This window comes from Macrobrachium rosenbergii, chromosome 21 (genome assembly GCF_040412425.1).
Source record: "Macrobrachium rosenbergii isolate ZJJX-2024 chromosome 21, ASM4041242v1, whole genome shotgun sequence".
Classification (NCBI taxonomy): Eukaryota; Metazoa; Arthropoda; class Malacostraca; order Decapoda; family Palaemonidae; genus Macrobrachium; species Macrobrachium rosenbergii.
The window spans coordinates 57,182,174-57,191,172 of record NC_089761.1 but is presented as its reverse complement, the minus strand read 5'-3'; the positions used below and the strand labels follow the sequence as shown (position 1 = coordinate 57,191,172).

Genomic DNA, 8,999 nt, shown 5'->3' with positions numbered 1-8,999 from the left:
CAAGCCTACCACAAAGTCAAAAAACTTTCTAAATTCCATCAGAATCTGCCTCGCTACAATAAGTTTTGCGACGAAAAAGGCAGAAGTCTTCCTTCATGAAAGCAAAGGAGCTACAGCCTAAAAGGACCTACAGACTGCATCGCTTTTTTTTTTTTTTTTTAGATTTCATCTTAATGTACCAAGGATTAATTGCTGATGAAAACACGGAACTAGACATGAAATTCTTGAGATAATCATAAAAAGGTTTTTTAAATAATTAGTTAAGCATCAACACAATTAGACAAAAGCCAATGACTCGTCAAACATATGGCTTAATGAAGGCTAGCAAACTGTCTACCACAAAATCATGGGGAGGGGGGTGTTTGGAGTCACAAACCAACTAATGAATGATACAACCAGATTGGCTTGAGTGAGCAGCAAGTGATTTTCCAATATGCTAATGAACGACAGAAGTTGTGGGCGCAGGGATAGAGATCAGGGGGATGAGAGTCACGGCATGGAGGGAGGGGGGGGGATGAGGGGAGGAGAAGGAGGAGGAACGAAGTGAATGTGCCTATATAAGTGGTGAAAGGATTACAGCCACTCATTACTTAACGGGGATGTGCGACAGCACACTTCCCCTCAGGATGGGCTGTGCCGTCAGATTGGTAAGATAAGCAAAAATTCGTATTTAAGGATGATTTACATGCATACATACATAATTTTTTTCTCAATAGAGGACCTTTTGGATTGGAGGTAGTCGCGCCAGAAAGGTGGTGCCTTCTGGTTCTCGGAAACTTCTTGAACGTGAGGTTGCTAACCCGACGCCCCTTATCTCCTTGGCTAACATCGAGTCTTGCTAGTACGCTGCACACACACACACACACACACACACACACAAGAGGACTTTTCCTTCAAACTGGATAAAGTGCAGTTTAAATTACAACATATATTTCAAATATATATATATATATATATATATATATATATATATATATATATATATATATATATATATATGCATACACATACATATACATTTATGTATGTAGGTAAATATATGCATTTCATATATATACATATGTGTGCATGTAATATATACTGTGTATGTATGTATGTATATATATATATATATATATATATATATATATATATATATATATATATATATATATATATATATATATATATATATATATATATATATATATATATATGTATATACATACATACACAGTATATATTACATGCTGAGAGAGAGAGAGAGAGAGAGAGAGAGAGAGAGGAACAACAGAAGTAGAGCCTTCCAGTTACCAAAAAAGTTTCTTGGGTTGATACTGTTACCCCAAGACTTTGTGGACAACAGGTGGTCCATTTACAATAGAATTAATGGGTAGGCAGAAGGCGGGGATCGAATCAGGAACCTTGTGAGCCCAATGGTACCAGTGCTCTACCACAGCATTGTTATACCATATACAGTATATGTTTGTTTATATGCTTGTTTGTGTGTGTGTGTGTGTGTGTGTAAATGTATGTGTATATATATGTATGTATATATAATACACACACATACATATACATACATACATACTGTACACACACACATATATATATATATATATATATATATATATATATATATATATATATATATATATATATATATATATATATATATATATATATATATATATATATATATATATATATATATATATATATATATATATTCTACTGGTCACTTTTTACCAGATGCGCATGTAATTGTAAGATCTACAATGCCATCTCTTAACGTCTCGAATTCCTCACAATTTTTAGATAAGATTGTCTCTACAGGGCCTGAGATCCAAATACAAGAATATGGTCAGATCTGTAAAGTGACCTCGTTTTGATACTCCAACACGGGTTCGAATCCTACTACGGACATCAGAATTCCGTCATATTCCTGCATTTACATCTCAACTTTGTGGTGACAAGCCTATTCAAAAACTGTGAAGAGCTCGTGAAGTTAAGAGTGTATTGTGGGCACTCAATTATATATATATATATATATATATATATATATATATATATATATATATATATATATATATATATATATATATATATATTTACATATTTATATAATTATATAATATATATATATAATGTATATATATATATATATGTATATGTATATATATTATATATGTGTGTTTTACTATATGTAAAGATACACACTAACATAAAACTATATAATTTTATACAACACATATGACTACAGAAAGCCAGGTACGCAAGGTTACAAACATATATCTGCATGCACACATAAACAGGAAAAAAGAAGCGTGGTTTCGATAGCTATGTGCATTTTAGTCTAATATTATAAAATCGCATTAATGGGGTTCCCATTTTTTCAATACAAAGTCCAATAGCAATGTATCATTTCTTGGGAGAATAGGGAAAAATAACAAATTTTAACGCAGTTTCATCATACAGTATATCTATAAACAGTGGTTAAACAAAAATTCAGCCTTCTACATTCCACAGATTTGTTCCTTAGAATATTCTGCTGCAACACTATAATCATTCCTCATCGGGTATGTTCCCTAAATGACCAGGCCACGGCATCGAAAAATGCAAGAACAAAACTAATCGAAGTCTTCCATTTTCGCAACAGCAGCCCAAAAGACTGATATATTAATAAAAATACAATGTGTAGATGACATCGAAATAACAAATGATCCTCTGGGGAAAGTTAATCCCTTCACTTTTAGCCTTACTAATACCGTCCAACAGGTGGCCACAAACGCTGATGGCGAAAACGTTTAAGACGGTACATTTTTCACTTGTTATAACAAAGCTTGCGGGCGTTTAGCTGGATGAAACCTGCGCAGAAGGAAAACCTGAATATGTGGTCAAAAATCATATAAAAATTCTATAATTTTCACTAATATTCATCACTTAACATTATAAATTAGAATGAATCACAGAATTTTCTTCTTTAGTGCTACACAATAATTCAGCTGTCATTACGCTTGAGTTTGTCTAGATGGCAGAGAAAATTATAATCTGAAATCTCATCTTGAGAGTCAAATCTGGTAGACATGATAACTTCCATCGAACAATTTAAAAAGAAAAAAATTCCAGGTTTTCGTGGGATGACCGGACCACTTAATTTTTCCTTCAAATATTTGAACGGCAATTTAATTTGCTACACAACTTGTATTACGTTCATACGCAGCAAGGGAAGTCAGTTTCTACTGCCATGTCAGGTGAGAAACTCACTTTCATCTGCAACCTCTATTCAGGCGTCACCTCAATAGTACTTGAAAGATTTATCAAATATTCACGAGGAAGTTAGATACTTTTTATACAGAAAATTCTTTGGAACAACTTTTAGTAACATATATACCTAAGCCATTTCCAAGCCCCCTGAAAACCTTATATATATATATATATATATATATATATATATATATATATATATATATATATATATATATATATATATATATATATATATATATACATACAACGCTCAAGTGTTTGTTCATGTAATTGCATATACACCAAAAATAACCAAAAGTATGCTACCTTAAAGAATTCTGCATGACTAGAAAATGACAACAGGAGTAATATGCGTTTTTTAAATTCCAGGTTATATCAATAGGACTGGCAACGGTGCTCCTTGGTCTCCCAAATTCTAAAGGAGAAGAGTTCGTCTACAAAGTTCTACCTCCAGTATATAATACAGGAAAGCCTCCTCCTACGCCTGTCCCCCATCCGCCATACATACCACCTACTCAAGATCTCTCAAACCATCCGTCGTCTCCTTTCCTACCACCCGATCCGCAACCTCCTCCTTCAACCCATCCGCAACCTCCTCCTTCAACTCATCCGCCCCAAACGCAACCTCCTCCTTCACCCCATCCACCCTCACCACCGCCGCCTCCTCCTCCTCCTCTTCCTACCCACACACTTCTACCCACGCAGCCACAACCGTCAGCCCATTCAACCCTATCCCAACGGCCGCCACCTACTCCCCGACATGTACATCAACCCCCACAGCCACCTCCACCCCCAACAATCCCACCACCACCATTCAGGGACTCCTTCCATCCCCAGGTCCCAAGTGCCCTTCCACCGCGGCCTCCTCTTATCGTCACTCATTCAAACCCGCAGACGGTTTCAGGCCTCTCAACATCGTTTTCGCACTCTAACATAGGACATACGCTCCCCGCTACTTCTCAAAACTACAGGTTCCTAGAATCTACAACACCAGTCCAACCACATATAAAAGATGATCAGTGGGTACCTCTGACACCTTCCCACCACATGCCTGTTACCTCTCCAACTCAACACTACCAAGAAAATACTCCAGCCTTCAAATCACCCCTCACCACTATTGCCCACGAGCTCGCCACAACCAAGGCTGCTAAAAACAAGCCTACAACTTCAAAGCTGCACAAGACTACAGTTACCAGTAAAAGGCCAGAAATCACAACTACGCAGAAGTTACCGCCACCTACAGTACATAAGCTGCCGAAAACTGCAGCAACTCACAAGCCAGCGGCAGGTGCCAAAGAATTAACGGCAATCACTCCAGAGGCACCACCAACTTCAACAACGATTGAGCTATCAACAGTAACAACTACCCTAAAGTCCCCAGTACCTATCACTACCCAAAAATTACCAGATCCTACAACATCTAATAAACCACCGAAGCCACCAACTCAGATTAAAACCGATTCGACGACTACTCCAAAGGCTAGAAGGCAGCCATCCAACAAATCCAAATTCACAAGGAAGAATGAGGCAACAAGGAAAACCGCTGAAGTCATTTACAAGCCATCAGAGATGCCCCTTGATCCGAATTTAATTTACCATGAGGTATGGAAAGATTGGTCTCAGAAGCTGTAATGGCTTCATGAATAACAGCGCATGCAACAGCAAATGCACGCAAATATGCAATCATACCTTGATTCCATAATCACAAGTGATGTAATGAAACTACTTCATCACAGCAAAAATGTCAAAAGAAACGTAATCTGAAGAAGAGCTTATTAAAAAAGATTGTTTACTAACTGCTCAGCACCATTCATTGTTAACATTCATTTTCAATACATATACACAACTAAAATGGAAAACTCATGACAATGAAATGACGCGCTGCAAGACATCCAGCAAGATGATTACTCAAAAGCAGTCACAGAAATACGTCACGACTCACAGCATATTTAAACTCAGAAGAAAAGCAGAGCTGTAAACTTTTAAAAACAGATTCATCACACGACATTTTACAAGACAGCAAACTGTGTACAGACGCGCCTACTGCTGAACTGGAAAAGATGTTTGCGAGTTTTTTGGTTTCTTCGTTGAATTACACCTAGGAGTTTTAAGCAAATCAAAAGTTATATCTGAAATAAGACAAAGAAATTCCAAATAATACATTGACCGACAAGAAAAGGGACATCACATGAAAACAAGTGTAACCCACACCAACCATCTCCCAGACACACCTAAATTCATTATCTCAATGGACATCATCATGCTATCTCATAAAAAGACTCCAACTGCGCCCATATTCACACCATTTATTTCATATACCACCTCATCAGGAGATTCCTTCCCTTGTTTTATCATATACTAAACACCAGTCTATTTAAGTGAGGTAGTTTCTTCATGAGCTACACCACTAAGCCCTAAGCATTCGAGAAATCGTCCCCTTTTAGCCGCGAGGAGACCCATTTCTTACTCATAAGACTGTTGGTCCTTCTTCCTACAGGGGAAGAGGGCTCCTCCATACTCTTTCATGTACGAAGTAGTGGCAGACGGAGGACATTTCGCATATTCGGAGACCTCCGACGGAATACAAGTGTCAGGAACCTTCGTACTTCGCCTATCAGATGGTCATCACCAGTCTTTCACGTACTTGAGAGGTTAAACGTTACGGATTCACCAAAAACTATTATTTTCCAACCATTATGTATATACTTCACCATTTTCATTTAGCTTGATTTTACATTTGTTACTACAAAGAAATGTTCCACTTACAAATGAATTATGGAACATTTCTGCACTTGTTATGGTTTTGCCACGTTATTCGTTTATGACTTTTAAAATAAAATGAAAAACATCAAAAACATTTTCTTACTGTTATCCTCTGTTGCTATACAACGCTTTCCGGATTATTTATCGTTCCAAAAAATTACATTGTTAAATAAAACTATTCTCTTCTTTTCGTCCTCTAAATTTCACAAAAAAAAGTTTAAAGCAATATAAACGATATTTATATAATTTACTCTCCCCATGATATCCATGGCTGTAAGCTAAAACTGAAAAATATAACGACTCTTTTACCAACCCAATCTGATATGCCTACTTATATATATTTTTAAAAACAATAAACCGCCTAATGGCGAACATCACACAGCATTCCATCGAATTCCCAAAAATGAAAAACAGATGCGACTTATTAATAGCAAAAAGCAATCTTCATAAAAAAAAAATAACCTAGTATTCCTATTTATTTGCACCGTTGAACAATATTTGGTGGAAAAAATAAAGCATCACTGCAGAAGCAGGTCTTTCGATGAATGTGAAAAATTGCGAGGGGAAAATATGAAAACTCCCAAATTTTGTTTTTTGAAAAAGACCAACGTTTACGACTTGATAAATGCGAAATCCCAAAAGATGCATTATAAAAACGTTTCCACTATTCATGTGGAAAACAATTACTCACACAGGAAAAAATGCAGAATTATTCTCGGTAGAATTCAGCGCAAATAAACATAAAGCCCAGCAAAACTGCTCATCCGTTGTTGAAAGGGTTAAAAGGGTTGAACCAAAATTATATAGTTATACTGCAACAACGTAAAACCGTAATTGGCCTAAAAGTACGTTTGTGCGCATATTGTATGCAATGCATATAAATCATACTGTATTTTTTCAATTACCAAAAAACTATACAGAAAAAAGGGAATTAAATTCCACTGCTTCGATACACCGGTGAAGTCGGGATCATGAATGGATGGCTTAGCCACTAAAACGAGCTGCTGTACAAAGAGAGTAGGAATACTGAATGGTGAAAATCAAATGTAAATAAAGCCAACAGATTCTTGACTTCAAATTATGACTCTCTTCCAAGTGCCTCAGAGATCAAGCTGATTAAAAGAAACTTTTTGTGTCCACAGTTTAAATGCGCACGAGCTCAACTTTAAAAGTTTATGAGATTTTCGCTAATCCTTAAACAAGCAGAGAAATTTTCACGTGCATTAAATAAATGTAAATAATAGACGTGCTTACTCCAAAAATATACACAAACAGCACAAAAAGGGTAATCCGATAGAAGCTAATTAAATATACAAGTTTTACCGAACAACTGTACATGTGTTGACTACTAAAGTAATTAACAAATAACAACATACACACAAACGCAGACATAAAAACACACTAATACATACTATATATATATATATATATATATATATATATATATATATATATATATATATATATATATATATATATATATATTTGTTATTAAGCTCTTTCCCTAACAAGGAGTAACTCAAAGGAAAAATAAGCCGAAAGAAAACTTTCATAACATTAACTACTTCATACGTAACGACAGAAAGCTCATCACAGTGCGTCGAAATTAGAAAGGCTGCCTCCCCACTCTCCAGGCCTGTTTCTCTAAAGATCTTCGCGAGCTAGGTTTCCTGCTAAAGTCTAAAATTTCGTGCGTTAAAACCATTTTTTTTTTTTTGCATGAAAATTATTACTCAAATAAAAACACAGTTTAAATTTTTATCCGTGTTTTTTTTTTATTGGGCAAAATCAATTTTTATCTTTACATGTGTAACTGCCATTACAAATCAAAACAAAATTATTATCCAGCATCACTCTTTGCTCAGTTTTCCTGTATTTTATTTATTTATTTATTTATTTATTTATGTATTTATTTATTTGTTTATTTTTTACTTCTACAGCACAAAATTTTAGATTTCCCTTCAATTAAAGGTCATAATTCCTCTTCTTATTTAAAAACTCTGATATAAATGAACTCATTTTTTTCAAAGGTAATTCTACTGTAAAATATTTATTTTCAAATACCATCGAGTTGGATGTGAAATTATTTATATTCTTTAACTTCATAAAGATAAACTTCCGAGACATATAAATGCTAGACGCTCCTTCTTCATATTTACAAGTGCAAAATATTCTAAATCACACAGTAAAGTATACTTTATTGTATATTTAGTTTTCTGCGGTAAGCATGCGGCCCACTAATGATGACGTGTCGAGAGGATGGCCACGGCCGAACTTAAATCTTGCATGTATTCTCCTGCTGCAAGGTCTTCCCTTCCCAATACCTCCTCAACCCCCTCTACCCGGTACTTTCTAGGTTTTCCTCTCCTCTTGCGTCCAGACCTTTTTAAATTAAATACTCTTTAAAGGACCCCCTCCGTTTCCTGAAAACTTACTTACTTGTGCATAAGTACAATCAATTATAAAGTTTAATGGGAAATAAAAATATGTAAGAAGCACAAAAAGGATTTTTTTTTAAATATTCCTATTTAAGACCACTCCATCTAAAATCACTCATTCACCTACACCAACCTTTATACCACTTTCATGTATTTTCCCAATTCTCAACATATATTTTTACAACAATTAATCTCAAACATTTTCTTCCATTAGTATTCACCGTCCATAAAGGAGAATTGCTCAACAACTCTTAATATATACATTTCCAACTATACTCACCTCTTCTCTCATCCTACCGTTATCCATTATACTTACTTTTAAATACCTACAAAATTCACCGCTTCCATCCTTCCACAGTCCATATTAATATGCAAAGCTTATCTCCCATGTTTCCATTTCCTTGTACAACCTTACTCTTACCCACATTTATTCTCCAATCTCTCCTTTTCAAAATACTTTCAAACCCTTTCACTAGTTTCTGCAATTTGTTTTCAATAACGGCAACCAGAGCTGTACCATCTTCATATATTAGTCATTCCACACTCAAT

At 35.3% G+C, this 8,999-nt stretch overlaps 1 protein-coding gene across 1 annotated transcript; it reads left to right on the top strand.

Annotated features, from left to right (window-relative positions):
- Nucleotides 1–577: 577 nt before the first annotated feature.
- On the top strand, nt 578–6,467 carry LOC136850211 (proteoglycan 4-like). Its single transcript, XM_067123848.1, has 2 exons — nt 578–647; nt 3,619–6,467. Exons 1-2 carry the CDS (start codon nt 600–602, stop codon nt 4,879–4,881), a joined length of 1,311 nt encoding a protein of 436 aa, XP_066979949.1. The 5' UTR covers nt 578–599; the 3' UTR covers nt 4,882–6,467.
- Nucleotides 6,468–8,999: the final 2,532 nt, after the last annotated feature.